The sequence below is a fragment of the Nuphar pumila genome, chromosome 5, assembly GCF_984573655.1.
Source record: "Nuphar pumila chromosome 5, dmNupPumi1.hap1.1, whole genome shotgun sequence".
Taxonomy (NCBI): Eukaryota; Viridiplantae; Streptophyta; class Magnoliopsida; order Nymphaeales; family Nymphaeaceae; genus Nuphar; species Nuphar pumila.
The window spans coordinates 48,591,129-48,612,136 of record NC_143253.1 but is presented as its reverse complement, the minus strand read 5'-3'; the positions used below and the strand labels follow the sequence as shown (position 1 = coordinate 48,612,136).

At 38.7% G+C, this 21,008-nt stretch overlaps 1 protein-coding gene across 2 annotated transcripts in view; it reads right to left on the bottom strand.

Moving 5' to 3' along the window:
• LOC149837536 (sister chromatid cohesion protein PDS5 homolog A-like) overlaps window positions 1–20,775 on the bottom strand; it is a 106,887-nt gene extending 86,112 nt beyond the window's left edge. For both annotated transcript variants that reach the window (XM_090006104.1, XM_090006105.1), the window contains exons 1-3: window positions 20,554–20,775; window positions 12,154–12,357; window positions 11,756–11,937 (exon numbers count right to left, since the gene is read on the bottom strand). In XM_090006104.1, coding sequence (XP_089862230.1) covers window positions 11,756–11,937; window positions 12,154–12,357; window positions 20,554–20,646 — 479 coding nt within the window. In that variant the 5' untranslated portion in view covers window positions 20,647–20,775. The remainder of the gene's footprint in view (window positions 1–11,755; window positions 11,938–12,153; window positions 12,358–20,553) is intronic.
• Between the last annotated feature and the right edge of the window lie 233 nt (window positions 20,776–21,008).

The window sequence follows — 21,008 nt, the reverse complement described above, 5'->3', positions numbered from 1 at the left end:
TTTACAAAGCCTCTCGCTGCTCCCCGATTTCACTTTTTCTTAGACAAACTTTCGCTCATTGTACCGTAAGTTTGAGGGGGAGTGTTAAAATGTAAAACTGTACATATATGTATATATAATAATATTATATTATTATATATATATATAAATACATTTTTAATTTCTTTCTTTTCTGTATTTTTTTTCCTTTATTTTTATTTTTTGTCTTTATGTCATCTAGTTCAGTTTGAACTAGAATGACTGTTGCTAGTCAAGTCCTGTCCAGACTTGACTAGCAATAGAGTTGTTGGACTGACACAGTCCAACAGCTCTTAATAGAGCTGTTGGACTGTGCCCAACAGCTCTATTGAGTCCTCTTTCAGCTGTGTATATAAAGGGGTGCAGCCCCTCTTGTATTTCACTCCAATGCTTCTTAAGCAATTGGTTTTTCATATCAATAAAGAATACATTTTTATTTTTATTTTGTTTCCAGTTATACCCTTTTTAAGGGTTATGCTTTAGTGTCATTCTTGACACTTGCTCTTGTTAATCAAAGCTTGTGTTTCGAAGATCCCCATTTCATTTCATATGTCAGATATTATGAGGGTTGAAAAATTAACATTCTACAATGTACCAAATTTTTAAACCTTAAAAAAACATATTTTATCGAAAAACTATGATCCAAGGACCTATTCTTACTATTTTGACCATGCTAAACACATCCAAAAGCTCAAATTTGGTCAAAAACCACCTCCCCCTATCAGTTCCAACTAGGGGGTTCCTTACCCACGAGTGGATCAAATGCTATCTCATATATATACAGGAAAAGTAGTAGCTATCTACCACTTTTTTTCATTTTTTGGCCTACCGCATATTTTCGAGTTGTTTTTTGTAAATCTGACGCTGCAGATGTGTTCGGCATGGTTGATTTGCAAAGAAACAACACTTGGATCATGTTTTTTCGATAAAAAATATGGTTTTTTAAGCCTTGAATATTTATGAAAATCTTAGATCGTCGATTTTTAAACCTTATAAAAACTTACCTGCTTGTCGGAATTGAAGGATCCAAGAGTCGATTCCTATAAAATCACATCTGTATGGTCAGATTTAAGGAAAACATGGAAAAAAACCTTCAAAAGTCAGGTAGGCTGTCAGTAGGCAGCTCTCTCTCTCTCTCTCTCTCTCTCTCTCTCTCTCTCTCTATATATATATATATATATATATATATATATATATATATTGCTTGCATGTTTTTCCATTTTTCCTATCTGGCACAATCAAACACAACAAAAAAATCCAAGGCTTTTTGACTGGCAATTCAAACACAGGACAAACCTGCCACGAGGACTTTTGTCCAGGACATTTTTGTCTTAGGAAAATTTGACAAGGATTATTTGTCCTGGCCATCAAACACACCCAATAAAGAACTTTTGCTAGTTGCAGGAAGACAATTTCTGCAACTGTTTGCAAAGGAACAAAACTCCAGGTCCACACATAAATTACTAAGGGGGTGTTTGTGCACCACGGAAGGAGGCTCCACACCGCAATCCATGTGGAGCCTCCTTCCGTGGTAACAAACCCCCACTGGAAGCAATTCTGCTGAAAGGGGGGTGATCCCATTGAGTTTGAGGATCTCTTTTCGGAAGGAAAGAGAGCCCGCTTTTTGTGTTGCCGCAGTGGGGACCGTGAAACCCCAATGTTTCCATGGCACGCAAATGACCCCTAAATGCAGACACTAACACAGACATGCAGTGCATAATATAAAAGTCTTAACTGAAAACCGATAGGGTACTTGTAATAACCGTAAAATTTGAGTGAATTTTTCATATTGGGTCCGGGATCCGTTACCCAGATCCAAAAGGAAATATATATATATGGGTATTAAGGGTATATACGTAATAATAAGGTTTAATAAAAGAATAATTTAAAAAGTGTTATAATTAAAAAGATTTGGGTAAAGGGGGTTTGGATCCATATTAGAGCCCACCAGATCCAATTTATGGATCCATTACCCGAATTCAGGTGGATCCAGGTGGATCTGTCATATGGCGGCTAACCCGGATCCACATTAGAGTGGATCTGTGACTTAATATTGACCTGGATCCACGTTAGAGTGGATCCGGTACAGCAGCAACGCGGGTCGCAGGACCTGTACCCGGACCCGGTGCGATAATTATAAACCATCGCATATAAGAATCGTGCCTGGCACGATTCTTGTAAAGAAAAACCCACAGCCAGAAGCGAAACAGGGAGGAGAGGACCTCGCCTAACCCACCTCGCTCGCCTCCCTCTCGACTCTTCCCTCCCTTGCTGGAGCCCCTTCTCCTCGCCGTCGATGACCCTGTGCACCTGCTGAAAGCCATCAACGTCGACAGCGTCGGCCCACCTCTGCCGTTAAAGCCTGCGGATTCTGTCGCCGGCGACCATCTTTGCGCATCTTCAGGCGTCAACCATCTCCTTCTTCATTCGCCAAAAAACAGGTAGGATTTTGTACTTCTTTGTGCTAGGTATAGATTGAGGTCTGATTGTGGTTGGGTCACTGATGGGGTTTGTCAAGGGAAGGGAACCGGGTTTTCGCATGTCTCAAGCACCGATGGGGTTCTTGGCTGTCGGAAAACCCAAAGCCTGCAAGCTAGAGGTTTCGGTAGCTGCGACATCTATTAGGGTAAATGAGAAACAACAGGGGATTTCAGTAAGAAAACCCCAAATCAACAGAATTTGGGGGTTTCTTGTGGTAGATTCAGTGTGGGTTCTGACATTAAAAGAATGTGGATTTTTCTTGTTTTCCCCTTCTCTTGTAGCTATTCACGGGTTGAGCATGGGGCTCGGGGTTTTCCCGATGGGGTTCTTGGCTATTGGACTACTATAGATCTGATGAATACTTTATTCTTTCAGAAATTTTGTTTTGTGTTTTCTTAGAATTCTTTCAGTCATATTGAAATGAATTCCATGATAGGTTCTGTTTCACCTTGTTATCTGATTAGCTTTATGTTTGTGAAAATATAATGGACCACACATCTTTATATTCGTTCATTTTGGACAGCTGAATGTGTCTGTTTGAATTTTTGATAAACCGAGCATCTTTGGTTAATATATTGCGTTGTATATGATTGTGGCTGATTGATGGTTTACTGTTGTTTTTAAGTCTAGGGTTAATTCAGGAAAATTAGATTAAATCATTGAGTTGGAAAGGAAACTGCAGTAACTATTGTCTTATCAAGTGGTATGAATTTGGGTTCTGCAACATTTCTTATTCACATGCATGCTATTGGAAATATTTTAATCCATCTAAGTATAACATGAGGTATTGAGTTGTTTATAGTTTACCCGAGCTTTGAAATCTTAAACTTGACTTTCTTAAATAGGAAAACTTCTTAATGTTCTTAAATAGGAAAGATTGTTTCTAAAGCTCACCTGTAATGCAAGTTGATCTTATACATAGAGTATCACATACATAATGCCCAAACATAAAAACAATGTAAACATATGGTTTATATGATGATCTGTTGACAGTTAAATACGTGAGTAATATGTTACTTTATGGATGGTATCAAATCTGAATTCCTATTATTTTGTTGATGATGATTAAATTTGATTATATGATATCTTGTGTTTTGTCATCAAATTGATTTGTTTTAGATCCAAGATGACCATATGTCATCTTATTGACTATATCAAATTTGTTTCAATGTTGAATTAATAATGAATATTAAATTTGAATATATATCTTTTCATTACCAATTATCACGCTTGATTTCAAGTTATTCTACTTACCTATTGTTAGACTTGAGTTCTAAGTTAATTTATTTTCCATCATCAGTATTGACTTCAAGTAGTTATGTTGACTGTGACTGGTTTACATGGAATGCCACGTGCTTAAACTGTTTTTTTGTCAGAAAAGGTATTATTTGAACTACTGGAATGCAGTATGTTAGTTATGTTGAGCAATGGGGTTGTTATATTGGTTTCACACATATGAGGGAGTATATAATGATATATGGATATGTGCTTTGCCTAAGAGGGCAATATATGAATGGGTTACCCGATGCGGGTACTTATGCTATTGACTTGTGTATTATGTTAATAAGAGTGAGGGAAACTTAATTGTAATTATTGTGTGCTTGACCGGTTTAAAAGCACTGGCGCACTCTAAGTGGAAATTAAGAAATCAATGTGGAAAAAATATAATTATGGTTTATACACCTTTGTAAAATGACTAAGGTTGGGATCTACTGCTAGGGCAGTAGAAGGAAGTTGAGAAATGTCCTGAACTTTGGGAAAATGATTAACTAATGAAACAAGTTTTTGAGGCTTACCTTGGAGAGGGTAGGTGGAAAAAAACTTTGAGGACTTGTGTTGTGTTTCGAGCGTGAAGCGGCTCATTGGTCCCCGTCCTCGGAGTTAGGGACCAAGACAAACTATGTGTCATAGGTGGTAGTTCCACGTCTTCTGCAGAAGTTAGGAATGCATCCTGTCTTGAGTTGAGCCCTTGATAGATTCTCTCGTCTATTGGTCGCTCATTTTGGGATTTAGTCTCAGTTAGAATGTTCGAGTTAATAAAATACTCTTGAATAATATACCTCGAACGTTCTCTTCTGAGATGGTCACCTGTGCCCGTGTGTACCCGCGGGGTAAGATAATTTAAACACAATTTAGTGCAATTAGGTATCACAGTGAGTGGGGCATATTCTTTCAGCATGCTTTATATTCTGAATTTGTAATGAACTGAAATCCTGAAATGTGCAGATACGAGATGATTGAACTATTACATGAAAGTTATGCATGTTATTATTATTTGTTGTTGCATAACATACCTCACTTGCTTGTTAACGTTGTATATTATGCCTTGCTTTCTCAGTTATTGTTGTTGTATAACTGCTTACATGCTCAGGTTTATGATTGTTGATTTCTGTTGCATAATTTGCTTACTTGTTTAGATATATGTTGATAATCACCTTTGACACCCACATCACATGCTAGATTCATGACATACCTACATTAAGAGTTACAGTTTTCCTACTTGACGTGGTAGTCTAATTCCTATCATTTTTACCATTTTCAGGTAAACGAGTAGCCTTATGAGCGGTTGCGGGATGAGGCATTGGATCGCGATTGTTGATTTACTGTTCCAGTGATTCCTTGGGTTTATGGTAAGTTAAATGTTCATATCATAAAGAAATGAAATACATGTGTTGAGTTTTCTCTCAAATGTAAGGTTCTGTAATGCTTAACCCTATGTTGGTTATTCTTTCCGCTGTTATATAAAAAAAAAAATCCACATAAATCTGGGTTAAAATTTTTGGGGCATTACAGTACTGATAACACAGACTAAAGTTCATGAATTGTATAAAACAAGTTGAAGTTGGTACTGGCCACAGGTCGGTGCTTCCCAACATAGGGAACCTAGTGAGCATGACTAAGCTGTGATCTTTTCGTCAAGGCCCATGTCAAGTTGAACCAGCCCCAATAACTCAACTACTATGCCATATAGATAAGTTTCAGGCTTGGTCCAAACACCAATCTACTAAGCAGTCAAGTCAGTCACCCATCCTCCAGCTATGGGTCAAACATATGTGACTGAGTCTATCCAGCCCTATTATGGGCCCTATAAACATATGTGACTGAGTCTATCTAGCCCTATTGTAATAACCCAAAATTTTGAGTAATTTTATGCATTTTGGGTTCAAGATCCATTACCGGATCCAAAAGAATATATAATAAAAGATTTGGGTAATTGGGGTTTGGACCCACATTGGAGCCACCCAGATCCAATTTATGGATCCATGTGGACCAATGTGGATCTGACAGTTCACTGTCAACCCGGATCCATGTTAGGATGGATCCAACACTATAAAGCCGACCCGGATCTACGTTAGAGTGGATCCGGCATTGTGGGTCACGGTTCGGACCCGGACCCGGGCTTTGTTTTATAAAACACACGAAAACAAGAATCGTGCCTAGAGCACGATTCTTGCAAGATCGAAAGGGGAGGGGGAGGTTACAGAAAGCGTAACCGACTCCATCTTTCTCGGAGGGATGGAGATTTTCGGCTCGTTAAAGAGGGGAGTCTCGCCCTTCTTTCCCCCTGATCTCATCTTCTTTCTGTTGTATCTCGCTCTCTCTCTGTATCACTCCCTTCTCATTGGTTTTGCGCAGGCCGGCAAGGTCACCGACGTCGGGAGGCTCCACGACCACCTGCAATTGTTGTAGTCGGTCATCTCCTGTCGCCAGCAACCTTTCTTCCGCCAAGAGAGGTAGGATTCCTATAACTTTCCTTGTGGGTATTGATTGAGTCCAAGTGTGGTTGGGTTAGTCACGAAGGGGGAAAAACCCTGATCGGTGCAGGCAACAAGTATCCGCCTGGATTCTTGGCTGCCGGAAAACCCAAGTTCGTGAGTTGGGGTTTCTGGTAGCTATGACATCCGAGCAAAGGGATACACTGAGGGAGTTCTGGGTTGATCGGTCTTGAGTCGAGCATGCGGTGTAGGATTCTGGCTTTTCTTGATGGCTATGGATTGAATTAGTTTGTGGTTGGGTCAGTCAAGGGGGAACTCGATTCCTTTCACCTGCCGAGCCTTTTAATATGTTCTTCATTACATTCTCGCTTGACAGAAACCCAACGCTGTGGGTTGGGATTTATTGTAGGGGAGACGATAGAGTTTAGGGGTTTCCTATTTTGGGATTACGGTATGGATAACAATCGATTTGGGGGTTTATATCAACCCTAGTCCGAAAACCCCAAATCTATGATTTGGGGGTTTCGGATTTTTGTTTTATAGAGGGGATTTGCATACGGTCATCAAGGGGTTTCGAGTGTTACTTCGATCTTGCTGTCATGTGTTTCGGTTTGAACTGTGCCAACAACGAATGATGAAATCTGTGGATGGGTCTTAGTTGATTTTCGTATTTGAAATTTTTGTTTAGAGGGTATTAGTATGATTTTGGCAGCCACTGAGTACGAATGTGGATTCTGTTCATCTTTTTCTGAGTTTTCCCTTGCTTTGTAAACCTAATGTTCTATAGTTGGACAACTGAGTTATTGGGTGTGCTTTTCTCTTGATGGAATCTTAGTAGTTTGGTGGAAATTATCACTCTATGTAGTTTGAAGCTTGAATAATGAGAGTTCACTATAGTGGTCCTCACTTTTATGCCTGAAACTGTCTCAAAGGTTCTTTGGGAACTTATGCTGGCATATTATCTTTGGAGTAAATAAACTGATTGGATGGTGTTTTATATCCTTTTCTAGTTTTTGGTACATGTATGAATCGACATGGATGACGTCATTGTTTTGGTTTAAATTATCATCGGATGGTATAATGTGATTGGATGACACTTTCTCATTTATTGTTTTCTTGTCTGTCTGTATGGATTACTTCAGATAATGTGATCATATGGGTTTTCTTGATCCGATTTGTTGTCTTGATCATATTTATTGTCTTGATCAGGTTTGTTTTGTGATCATATGGGTTTTCTTGATCTGATTTGTTTCCTTGATCATATTTATTGTCTTGGTCAGATTTGTTTTGTGATCCTATGGGTTTTCTTGATCAGATTTGTTTTCTGGATCATATTGATCTTCTTGAGCAGATTGGTTTTTCTTGATTCCTGCATTGGATTCTATATCATCTACAAAGTTGTGTCTTGATTCTGTTTTGGGCACCTGATTTCATGTGGAAAAATATATAAGTAAACCATGTCTTAGCATTGTGTGCTTTATTGATTAATTAACCGAATATTTCTATTGTTATTTGGTAAACATAATAAGTTTGATGTTACTTCTGAATCTTCTAAACTGTGCCTGAAATGCTATGTCTCTCATGTTTTTATTTAATAATTAGCATGTTTGCCTGACCACCAAGATTGTGGTACAGATGAGTCACTTCACTCTTAGATTTGTCTTACAGGATTCAGACCAGTTCACATCCACTGTAGGGCTTGTTATATGCTGAATAGATAACATGTTTAGCGTATCTTATTCTGACTAATGTACCATGTTATATTTTGATTAGACATTGTTAACAATATTCACCACATTGATTTCATTGCAATAATATGATTTGTTTTCACAGTACTGTTAGTATTGCACTTTTTCACAGTAATGATCTATTTAAAATAACATGGATTGATTTCATTGTAGCAAGTGAGGGAGGGTTTCACTTGATTACAGCAGCTTTACTATGGGTTTTGCATAAGGTTGTATCAGTTTTGACTCTGTGTTGTATGATAGTGACAACAAAATACTTGGGTTATATTTTTCCTGAAAGTGGCTAGCTGGAAATGCTGTGATGGGGTTTGATGTAATACCATGTATGGTACTCTGTGTTGGGTTCATATGTATGCACATGCCGCTAGCTTGTGCTATAGAAATGTTCCTGATACGTAGATACCCAAGATCTATATACTTATTATAATGATCCTCGGTTTCTTATGAAGCTGCATGCATTCCATATTTCCAAATGTCAAGTTAGTTGCATGTTATGATGCATATGCCTTACTGTTTCAAATGCATGATAAGCCTCGTACATTCGGAAGATTAGTTACAAAGTTTTAATGCTCAAATGCCTATTTAGTTGCATATTCGCTTCTGCCTGTTAAGCTGCAAATGTTCTAATATTCAATGATAGTTTCCAATTCTTATGATAAACTCTATCTCTTTTGGTAGAAAAGGAGTGTGACATATCAAAGAGATGTTGTGTATTGACACTAATTGTTGCATATATTTAGATTATGGGAATTGTTTTTCTTTGGTTCATTATGAATTGAAAATATATAATTTGAATTGCTTGTATGCAACATGTTACCTGTGTTGAGGAATGAGGTTGTTATATTGGTTGCACATATATGATGGTGATTTAGTGATATATGGATATGTGCTTTGCCTAAGAGGGCAATATGAATGGGTTACCCGACGTGGGTACTGGAGTTATTGGCTTGCGTGCTATATTAATAAGAGTGATGAAAACTTAATTGTAATTATTGTGTGCTTGACTACTTTAAAAGCACCGGAGCACTCTGAGTGGGATTAAGAAATCAATGTGGAAAAAGTATATGGATGGTTTATATACCTTGGTAAAGTGACTAAGGTTGGGATCTACTACTATGGTAGTAGGAGGAAGTTGGGGAAATGCCCTGAACTTCGGAACAATAATTAAACAATGAAACCAGTTTTTGAGACTTACCTTGAAGAGGGTAGGTGGTACAAAACTTCGAGGACTTGTGTTGTATTTCGAGCGTAAAGCGGCTCGTTGGTCCCCGTCCTCGGAGTTAGGAACCAGAACTACCTATGTGTCTTAGGTGGTAGTTCCATGTCTTCTGTAGAAGTTAAGGATGTTTCCTGTTCTGAGTTGAGCCATTGGGAGATTCTCTCGGCTATTGGTCGCTCCCTTAGGGATTCAGTTTCCGTTAGAATGTTCGAGTTAATAAAATACCTGGAATAATATACCCCCGAATGTTCTCTTCTGAGATGGTCACATGTGTCCGTGTGTACCCACGGGGTAAGATAACTTAAACACAATTTAGAACAATTAGGTATCACAGTGAGTGAAAATACTGGAGAGATATGTTTATGTTCTTTAACATGTTTTATATTCTGAACTTGTTACAATATAAAATTGTGAAATGTTAAATATGAAATAGTTGAAGAATTATCTAAGAGTTGTACATGTTATTGTTATGACTGTTGCAATACACATTCACTTGCTTATTAATGTTGCACACGATGCTTTACCTGCTCAGTTATAATTGTTGGATAACTATTTACATACTCATGTATATGAATGTTTGTTTTTGTGGCACAAATTGCTTACTTGTTTAGACACGTTGAGAATCACCTTTGATACTCACATCACATGCTAGATTCATGATATACCTGCATTGAAAGTTACAGTTTTCTTAATTAGACGTGGTAGTCTAATTCCTATCTTTTTAACATTTTCAGGTAAAGAGTAGTCTTATGAGCGGTTGCGGGATGAGGCATTGGATCGAGATTGTTGATTTACTGTTCCAGTGATTCCTTGGGTTTATGGTAATTTAAATGTTCATATCAGAGTTACCAGTCGAGGAAGCGGGAGCCGGAAGCGATACGGGAAGCGAGGCACTTTCAAAATTTAGGAAGCGGGGAAGCGAGGGACCACTTAGAAGAAAATTCTGAACCGTCTCGGAAGCGACCTAAGAAGCGAACCGGAAGCGAGGGGGAAGCGAAAAAAAATGAAAAAAAATGGGGAAGCGAGGGGGAAACGTGGGGGAAGCGCGCTTCCCATTTATGGGAAGCGCGTTTCCCATAAAAGGGGGACGTGTTTCCCATAAAAGGGAAGCGCGCTTCCCCTCACGCTTCGGAAGCGCGACGTTTCGCGCTTCCCCTTTTGCCTAGGCGCTTCCGGTAACTCTGGTTCATATCATAATGAAATGAAATACATGTGTTGAGTTTTCTCTCAAATGTAATATTCTGAAATGCTTAACCCTATATTGGTTATTTTTTTCGCTGTTATAAAAAAAATCACATAAATCTGGGTTAAAATTTTGGGGCATTACTCCTATGATGGGCCCTATAAAATAGATTTGACAAATCGGATCACATTGACCAGTTCCATGGATCTTTAACCCAGAAAAGGTTGCTAATATCAAGTGAATGCAGGCTGAGCCACTGGATCTGTAACAGTGGCAGCAGTAAGCTGCACAACTCAATTCTCTCTGGTTTATACTTGTCTGTGACAAATCAAAGAGTTAAACAAAGAGGGTTTTACAGGATAAGGAAATAACTCGTAATTCATAGTCACATAGTCCCATTTGGGTTTTCTTCTTTATCATGTGGTGATCCATGACTTCTCCTGAAAGACGGAGACTCCATATACTAGAAAGCATGATTACCTCTGCAGCTGTGACAAATGGTGAAGTTTATAACAGGAATTCCCTGAGAGGTGTAAGGTCCAACCTACTTCAAGTTTTTTATTGTTTCACTGGATTTATATTATGATAAAAAAAATCGAACTGCAAGGCTGCAACTTGATTATCCCTAAATATGCAATGAAATACATTTCAAATTTTCAATTTTTTAAGCAACCACAGTCATAGCAAAATGTCCGCTTAAATATATATTGTGTTGTGTATAAATTTTCGACCAATTTTATAAGATACAATATTAAATTCAAACATAAGAAAAAAAAATCCCGTAACGATGTTCTCTTCTTGAACTCAAGTTCGTACTATAAAGATGTGCTTTTAACTTTGAAAAATGTAGAAGGGTATCATCAATTATGCTAGTGGAAATTTTTTCCTGACTAACCACTAATGCCTATATTTTCTATAGTTGGTGAAATTGGCAACATGAAAAATTAATCATCATTCCATAAAAGAGCTTTTGAAATTTAACTGCAGGAAAAAATATAGACCATATGATCACACACACACACCACCCCACACTCATACACACACATGGAAATTTGATAAGCAGAAGAAAGTATAGATCAGGTACATAGAATGCAATCTTTATAGTCCCTTAAGGCCTTAAGAATCTAATATGGTTTGATGACAATATATGAGATGGTATAAGTGCCTTTGAAGAAGGTATTTAATAGTCTCTACTGCATCGCGCAACTCTTAAGAAATCTTTCCACATTAAATGTTAAATGAACAGTGTAGATCAGAAAGCTCATCTAATCTGGTTGTTGACAGGAATCTTAACACGTAATGAACATGTATGCATAGCACCTTAATCGAAGTTTAAATAATTCAGATAAGCAATGACTGTGTTAATTCAAGGGAAAGGCTCTGAAAGTACCTGGCAACTGAGATAAATGTACTGAATATTTCCTTAATTAAATCATTGCATTCGAGATCCAACATGACAACACACGACCTATATTTTGCAAGAGTCTCCAAAATAGCAACTCTTCTCCCAAAGGATGGACTATTTATCTCACCTAAACCGCTAAATGTCCCCACAATTAGACAAAATGCTTCCTGCCACAATGAACATTAGCTCCAATCAGATGAATTCAAACCCCATGCATGACCACTTATCAAGAGAATGGATTGGGTCAAAGACCCCTACAACACAAGAACTTCAAGTGTAGGCAACTGACCTCAAGAATAAGGATATCCAAAGACTATACCATTACACTACAAAAAGACATATTGAGGCAATTAACCCTGGTTGAGGACAAGAGAGAGATATACCTTTAGTATGTCGTCACTGTATGGAGGTTCTGGTGCCATAATCCTCATTATTTCACAAATGCATACTGCCACCAGAAGCTTGACATCCCCATCCTGGTGCTTTAGAAATTCTGCCTTAGCTACTGCATTTACACATGATTGTATGGAACCCAACAATGATTTTGGTGGTGACTGGTCAATCTCAGAAAGGCAACTTGCTGCTTGCTGTATATACAAGTGGCAAATCATACATCAAACTGATGCACAGACTAAGGAGTACAGAATACTTGATAATTCAATCAAATATTTCACCTCAATCACTACAAATCCAAACAAATTAATGCAAAATTCCACACATGAAGTATGAAAAATCACTTAAAGAAAACTTTGTGGCTGAAACATACAATTAATTAAGTCTATAAAGCGTTTATTTTTTATTAGCACGATACTAACTCATGCTGATCTGAGCCTGTGGGGATAGAAATGACAAAGTTTCTAACTGAAGTTTGAATATGCTCCATCTATGTCAGTTTTTTCATTGTAAATAGGAAACAAAATGACATGGCTGATTATTGAACTTCAAAAGGAATTTGCAACTTCTAACATGCTGTACATAATTGGTAACTCAGGCTAACATGTAACTCAAAAGAACCTAAAAAGAATGCATATATGCATAGGCAGAGGGGGTCAAACAGGAGGTATGCTACAACTACATGTGTGCTAATTAAAAATGGCAATCTCTTTGATAGGTCTATATGTGACTACCCACGAAATGCCATCAAGAAAAAGAACCATCAGAGAGAGAGAGAGATTTGTTAAACGCAAGTTAAAAGCTGGGTTTTGGTTCTAACCACTTGTTATGGTTTTGATTGTCTTCTTATAAGGAAGGTGTTTATAAGAACCAATCATGTTCTCTTTCCCATACCAAGGTGTTGTTTGTGCATACCAGCATGATAGGCATGCCCAAAGAATTGGAAAAAAGACCACCAATAAGGACTTTGAGAGATCCAATAATTAGGGGCATGAAAAACTGTAGCAGTGTGACTGAGACTTTGGCTATGATGATGGAGAAGTAGGACTCATAAAACTGACCCCATGTAAATGAAACCGGCTGGATAAAGATGAGGAGGAGGAGGAAAGCAGCATTATGCAAAACATCATGGCAGAAAAAAGGAAAAAATCCTTGGCATTTGGCTCTGCATCAACTAGAAGATGCAGGGCCCTTTGATCCCTGGATGCATATAGTGATGCCAAGGCACTTGTGGTGCAATATAGAAGGCCTTCAATTAGACGGTCAGAGCACTAGAAATAGAGGGAACAAAGAAAGGGAGGGGAAAAAAGAACTTCAAAGACCATATGCTTTGCCTGAGACCAGCGACTCCCCTTTTCAGTATTCAAGTGTACCTCATTCTTATGCATGAATACAGCAACTGCCAATGATAACCCAAAATATTATAAAGTAATAAAACATGAATATCGTCTCATGTGCAAACTCTTGATCAACAATTCTTGATTGCTATAACTAAAAAGTAAAAACATCAAATAATAAAATGAAGTTCAAATTAAAATGTAACATAATTGATGGCAAATTTTAAAATAAAAGAATGCATGTGATTAATGGCTTCGTTCATAACAAACTCATGGAGGAACTGCATGCCGATTGCTGCAAAAAATTAACCTATAGTGTTGACTACGGACACACATATATATTGGCTATTGTCTACTGTATGTACAATCTAGTTGGAAAATCATAGGTGCAAGTTGTATCCACTAAATCTGACCTCATAGATGTGTTCAGCATGATCTGTTTGCTAGGATCGCACTTTGGATCATCTTTTCTCAATGTAAGAATATGATTTTTTGAGTTATGAAATTTTGGTACATTGAGGGCTATTGATTTTTGAAGCCCTTGGAAAATGAACTTACATGTTGCAAAAACATGATCCAAAGCCTGTTTTCTACTAAAAAGTCTGTAAATCACATCTATAAGGTTAGATCTGCAAAAAAGTGCACAAAACGTGAAAAAAATAGTGCTTTCTACTAAATTGCATGCAGAAACGATTGTAGTAAACTTATATCTTCCACACACACACACAGAGTAAAAGAAGAGTTCCAGTAAAAGAAGAGTCACTCTTGAAGAGGGTGCTAGCCCTACCAGTTTCCAGCATGTCAAAGTAGGAAACGACTAAGTTTTCTGTACACTTGGGCATGGATGCTCGTATATGTGTGCATAAAATACCAAAATCCTCCAAATATTCCCTTTTGCATACTAAAGGTGTGTGTGTGTGTAGATAGATAGATAGATAAGCTGTAGACTGATTGGTGGAGAGATTAATGAAGGGACTTGCCTAACCATTACTGGCAAGAGAATAACCTTCTGACACACATATGCAAATACCTTTAGCATGCAAAAGGGAGTGTTTATAGGGTTTTGGGGATTATTTCCAAACAAATGCAACATTCTAGGATATGTCACATGGATAGTCTGCACATACAGGGATACAGGCATTTGGCATAGATTCTAGGCTAATCTCTAGACCTTATGAACACTAAATGGGACAACTTCTTAAAGGCTAGCAGCCAAAGGCTCAAGGTTCATCACTGTCTGAGAAGTTAATTATTTTGTTGACATGCCTGTGCATGTATGTGAGTGTCTTTTTTCTTGGGGGGGGGGGGGGGGGGGGGGGAGAGAGAGAGAGAGAGAGCAAATTAGGAATTTTAACAAAAGAACTAATGTACTTGTCATTTTAGAACAACGACTAGATGGCCACATGTTAACAGGATAACAAAGGCTTTTTCAAGGGGGTCACACTGTTACTACTTTGAATTCATTGAACACAATTTATTTAAAGATAAAATACTGCTCCCCTCACAAGATTTATTGGAAAAATTTTAAACAACTTATTACTGCTTGGCTTCATTTTTAGTGGTTGTTTTTCAACCTTGAAGCTATAACACATGGGTATCGGTATGGAGGGTACGACATGGTAATTTCAAAAAACACAGGTACAAGGACACGGTTATATGTGCGTGTGCGTGTGCGTGTGCGTGTGCATGTGCGTGTGCGTGTGTGTGTGCATGTGCGTGTGCGTGTGTGTGTGCGTGTGCGTGTGCGTGTGCGTGTGCGTGTGCGTGTGTTCTGAATTTGGATTGGATTAAATTCAAATCCATTAAAAAATAAAAATTCCTTTTGAATTTTAAAAAATTTAAAAAAAAAAGTGGGAAAGCGGTCGAACCCCCTTTTCCCATCTCTCTTTGTAAAAAGAAAAGACAAGATAATTTTTAAGAATCCACCCCCTCATAAATGAAAAAGGGAGGGGGCAGGGTCAAAAATACCTCTCTCTATAAAAGAAAAAGGGAGGGGCATTTTCAAGAACTCCCTGCCCTAAATGAAAAAGGAGAGGGGGCAGGGGTTTCTTCAAAAATACCCCATCCTATCTCTCTCTCCTTAAAAGGAAAAAGAAGGGGTATTTTTGAGAAACCCCAGCCCCCACATAAATTAAAAAGGAAGGGAGGCAGGAAGAGTTCTCGAGAATAACCTCTCTCTCTCTCTAAGAAAGAAGAAAAAGAACATGAAAAAGAAAAGGAAGAAGAATAAGAGGAGGTAAGTACGCCCTTTCCCTCTCTCTTCCTCCCTCTGCCACCTTCTTCTTCTTATTCTTTCTCCTCCTCCTCCTCTTCCTCCTCACACCAAAAAAAAGAAAAAAGAAAACATGGGTTTTCTGTTAGGTCTCAGCTAGACCCTACCCAAACCTAGAGACTCATCACATACCCTTGCAGCACACAGTACTCGTACACCTGTTCGGGCATGTCAACACAGGTACGAGGGGTCTACATGTGTGTCCTTGCAACATAGCCTTGAAGACTTCTACAATTGTTTCCAATTAAGATTCTTCTCATTGTTATCCTGCTTCCCTCGTGTACGAAAATTGCCTATGAATTGAGGAATCGAGATGGCAAACTTATTGTGGCTGAAGTCCAAGTATTTGTTGATGCTCTCCTGCCAGAAACTAGAGCCATAGACGGTGTCTTGGCTCATTTGGATCTGGGACCTAATCAGGTAACTATTTGTTCTAACAAACACATATGGATTGCATGGATGACTACCATAATGGAAGGAAGATGTCGACTGGATTTGAGTTATCCCAGGATGATGACTGTGAGAGGTTAGTGTTACTTGAGGGTTCTAATATTTCCCATCAGTATGTCTTATTTGACCATATATCCCATGATGGGGAACCTTTATCTTGGACAGATAAACCTCTTGATTGGATTGTAACATCTAAACCTCTTGTACATCCTTAATTCAGAATTATAAAAGGTTGGAGCCTTAATCCCCCAGCTCGTTTATCAAAAAAAAAAAGAAGGATATGGGGATGAGTTATAGCATACTGCAATTTTGATAGCATTTTCCATTTAGAATAATAATAATATAGGGTGATACATTTTGGAATTGAAAATGGAGTATCCATATGACATGGAACATGCTTGCATCCTGTAGAAAGTGGGTTGCCTCCTACAAGGCCAATGTTGGTGCCCATGGGCATGGGAATATTTTTCCTGTGGAAAGTCTCACTTTTTTTGTTATAAACAACACACCTCCACCCATCCAACAACACAAACAACCAGAATCTGCAGATTAGTTCCCCAATTGTATGTGTGTCAAGTTTTGTGAGAGGGAGTGCAGAGTTCATTTGTTTGGCATTTTCTTCATCAATTTTCTTTCTCCACATGACAACCTCATTAACCCAACAAAGCTTCCTAATGAAGGAATTTATATTTTAACCTTTCTTTTCAATAAGGGTCGTCATGTCTCAAGATTTAGCAAGGGTCGAGCAGCTTCTATCACAGCATGTATTTCACTCTGCTCAATAATAGCAACTAAGCTTCTTGGCAAAATGGGTTTATCTAGGGAGAAAGGCATGGGGTACTTATTCGAGGACTGATGTATCTGTGAGTGTGCATGTATGTGTAGACATGTTGATATTAAAGTGAACCACAGTTTTCCCAGTTTTTGAGACCCTAAAATTGTGCCAGCATCAACAATACCAACAGGCATCATTAACAAGCATTAACAGATGCAAGAAGTAGCTACGTATAAAATTGGTGATTTTTCTGGTTGCGAGATAACCTCATGACCACAAAGACATATAGAAGATTTTAATGAACACAAGTTATACCCTGATTTAAACTAGAATAAGCTTAGATAAAAAGCATGGTTTGACAAAGACAACTAGCCTACACTCGATCATGAATTGGTAGAAATTAAGGTAGACCCTAGATAACCTAGCTCTGAAACCATTTCTGCAAAAACAGGCATGAGATATTTGTCATTTTCTAGATGACACAGGCCAAAAGGCCTCCTTCATATCTGAAAATCTAACCCAAGTGTGAATGGTGGAAATATAGTTTCACTTTGCCACATCGCAATTTCCAAATTCTTTGAGTAATTCTTAACCATTGATACGGATCCAGTTGAACCCGGATCCAGATTGGCGTTGGACGGAGCAGAGCAAGAAGGAACTGGATCAGCATTAGAAGGACCCCGATCCAAAGGAGCAATCAAGGGCTAGCCAGATAGGTGGGGCCCACCTAGAGAGGTCGACCTCCCCTCTTGAAAATCCTAGATGAACGTGCAAAGGGGATTTATGAGGAGGCTTGGGTGTTATCTAGCCTCCATCAGGTTCTATCTAAAAGGCTCTTAGGAATTTGCTTTTTATTTATTAATTCTTGTAAGTTGGGAGGGAAGTTAATACCCTCTCTTAAGCTTATATATAGGCATGTTAAACCATTGTGAAGGATATCTTAAGAAATTGAAGATTGAAGTTTGTCCCCCTCTCCCTCTCTCTAAGTGATGTCTCTCTCTCTCCTCAACCTCTCTCTCTTCTCTCTTGGCCCCTAGTCCCTCTCACTCTCTTCCTGTGTCACAGGGATTCGGCTATCAGGGTGCCGCATGCGGGTGCGGCACCGGGTGCGTTCAACCTGACCCTGGGTGCGGTCAACACACCCAAGGTCATTTTGGTCCAATTCTCGAACTTAAAAAAAAATTGCCAAGAAAAGTTTTTTTGACCTATATGTCACAAGGATTCTCCAACTAGGTGCCGCACCCGTGTCGCACCTGCACTCGATGCGGTCAACCTGACCCTGGGTGCAATCAACGCACCCAGGGTCATTTATGTCCAACTTTTAGACTTTTTATATATATAATTTTTTATATTTTTGCCGCACCCCCGCACCCAGGTTTTTTTAAAGTGCCGCATCCCCGCACCCGCACCCATGTGACATAGTCTCTTCTGTTCAAAGGCTCTAGCCATTGAGCCCAGACATCTAGTGGGTCAACCATCCAAGGGACTTAGTTGCAACCTAAGTCCAAGTTCGTGTGGCAGACTCAAGCAAACCGGCGATTGGAACTTTACCCTGGTAACTCAGCCTTCAGTGGACCTTCCCAAGTCGTGAAACTATAGTAGACCTTCTCACAAGCCTAATTGTACCCCTGGTAAGTCAACCAAGCTCAAACCCTGAGTCCAACTCACTTTTAAAGCCTACCTGAAACATTGAACTTAGCCTAAGGTTCAGTATTTTGTTTTTGTGAAATGCAGAATCTAACCCGACTTGCCTATATCATATCTCCATAACCAGACCTTGTTTAAACCTGAAAATTTAACCCTAAGTCAGCCCACGTGTCCTTAACTAACCCACAAAAAATCAGGTTTTTCCTCCATCCCAGTAAGGAGAAACAAATTTGACACCTAGACTTGTTGCCAAATCCCAATCCAGACCCAATCCCGTTTCACCTATTCCTGCATTTTTATCTCCCAGTCTCTGTTAAGTCAAACCCTCAAATTTTGCAAGAACCTTCCCCTACCTGTCCTAAGACTTCTCCTAAATTTCATAATTTTTTGTATAGTATTTTGAGATAACTAATCTTTCTTTCAAGGTCTGTCAGAATCCAGTCTGCAACCTGAAAACCCGCAACTTGATCTAACCATATCTCCCAGAATACAAACCCTACAACCCTGAGATTTAAACCCGAGTTAGCCCTAGGTGTTTGGATTCTGATTTTTTCCCTAAACCCTATCAGAACAGCTTAAAACCAGACCCAGTTTCTAACCTAGCCAACCTACCTAAACCTAAGCTCGAACCTAGACCTACCCCGTGGGCCAAGGCACGCAACAACCATTCCTTCATGACCATCTTTTCCACAAAGCCTCTAATTTTATATCTTCCTCGAGGATTTTTATCATCAGTAGATTATTTCTTTGTTTGCACCATGAAATGGATGCCCATTGTCTTTGTGCAAATAGAAAACCTCCATGTGTTAATATATGTTTCCCTTTAAAATTCTAAATCCAAACATTGTGTCTGACCTAGATTAAGGTTTCAGAATTCAGGGACTCCTTTAAAAGGAAAGGACAGCAGATATAATAATCGCCTATACATATCCATCCAAAAGCAAATAAAATCCTCCGTTAACTCTATGGTCTTGCTCGAAAGAACCCTAACACTGATTATACATAATCCACAGAACAGTGGCATCTAGACTGCCAAAACCAGGAATATTACCATGCCACATTAATTTGACAGGAAATAAATTTCCGAAAAACCATGGTTAACAAACGAATAAATAACGAAACCACCAGATGCAAAAGAAAATATAGTGAAACGTTTATCATTAAATTAGGTAGAAGTAACAAAAGATGAATATAAGAAAAAAGTGCATAAATTGCACGATGCGGACACAAACAACTTGTTATTTAGAACAAGGCAGGTAAGGAAAGTAAACAGTAGCTAGCACTACTTGTTATTTATCCTAAAAGAGCACAAACAACTTCCTTTATTACTATAATTTGTTATTTATTCAAGCAGAATAACGAAAAATACTTCTTTCTTACTAAAGAAGGACAGAGACTACATCGAAAGTTTAAAAAAAACGGGAAATTCAGCAAAGAGACTTCCAGATGAAGTGATCATCAAGAATGATGAAAGACACAGATTTCAGGAACAATTCAACTTGAAAACTGAAATTAGGGAGAGATATTAAAAAAAAAAAGGAAAATCCGTAGACTCTAAAGCATGTACAGAGTCTGAATATTTTCAAGTAATTATGCAAATACTCAGAAATAATTCTTCATTTCTGGAAAAAGAAAGGAAGAAAACAATCAAAAGCATTTAAATTTGGAAAAAATGCGAAAAATAGAAAACCGCCAAAACGGAGTCCGATATAGCAATCAAATAAGCATCAACAAACGAAAACCCCGAAAATTAACCGGCTCGATCCAGAAAATGAACGAAATTAGGCACATATGAGACAGAATCGCGATCTTACCGCAGAGACGCTAAGAAACACAGAAAATTGCCATGAAACGAAAAATTAGCTACGAAATAATAGGAAGAGGCCAGGAAGAAGGAGAAAATCCCTACCTTTAGAAGCTTCAAGAGAGAACCCTTGGATTGAGAAGGCTTCTCGAGCTTCGACCCCACTTCCTTCAGCCTATGCCGAAGGCTCTGCGCCATCTCACTCCTACTGCTCTTCTTCTTCTTCTTCTCTTAATCTCTTTCGATGGGAGTCCGAGATCACACTCCGATCCCTTCCGCCATTACAGAGTCGCGAGCGAGCGATAGAGGGTTCGGTCTAGCCTGTGGAATCGAAACGGAGAATGTAACGGGATTAAATGAAGCGCGTCCGAAGCATTTGAGTTCCGCAAGTAGGGAGCTGTCCAAATGACGAAAAGGGACGCTCCTTCCCCAAAAATGACGCGACTGTAACTGAGCTCAACAAAAAAAGTCAATCAACTACGAACGCTTTTCTGCAGGGGGCGAGCGTCAAGACTGCAGTATTTTGATTCACTGAAGTGTCAAATGACGAAAATATCCAA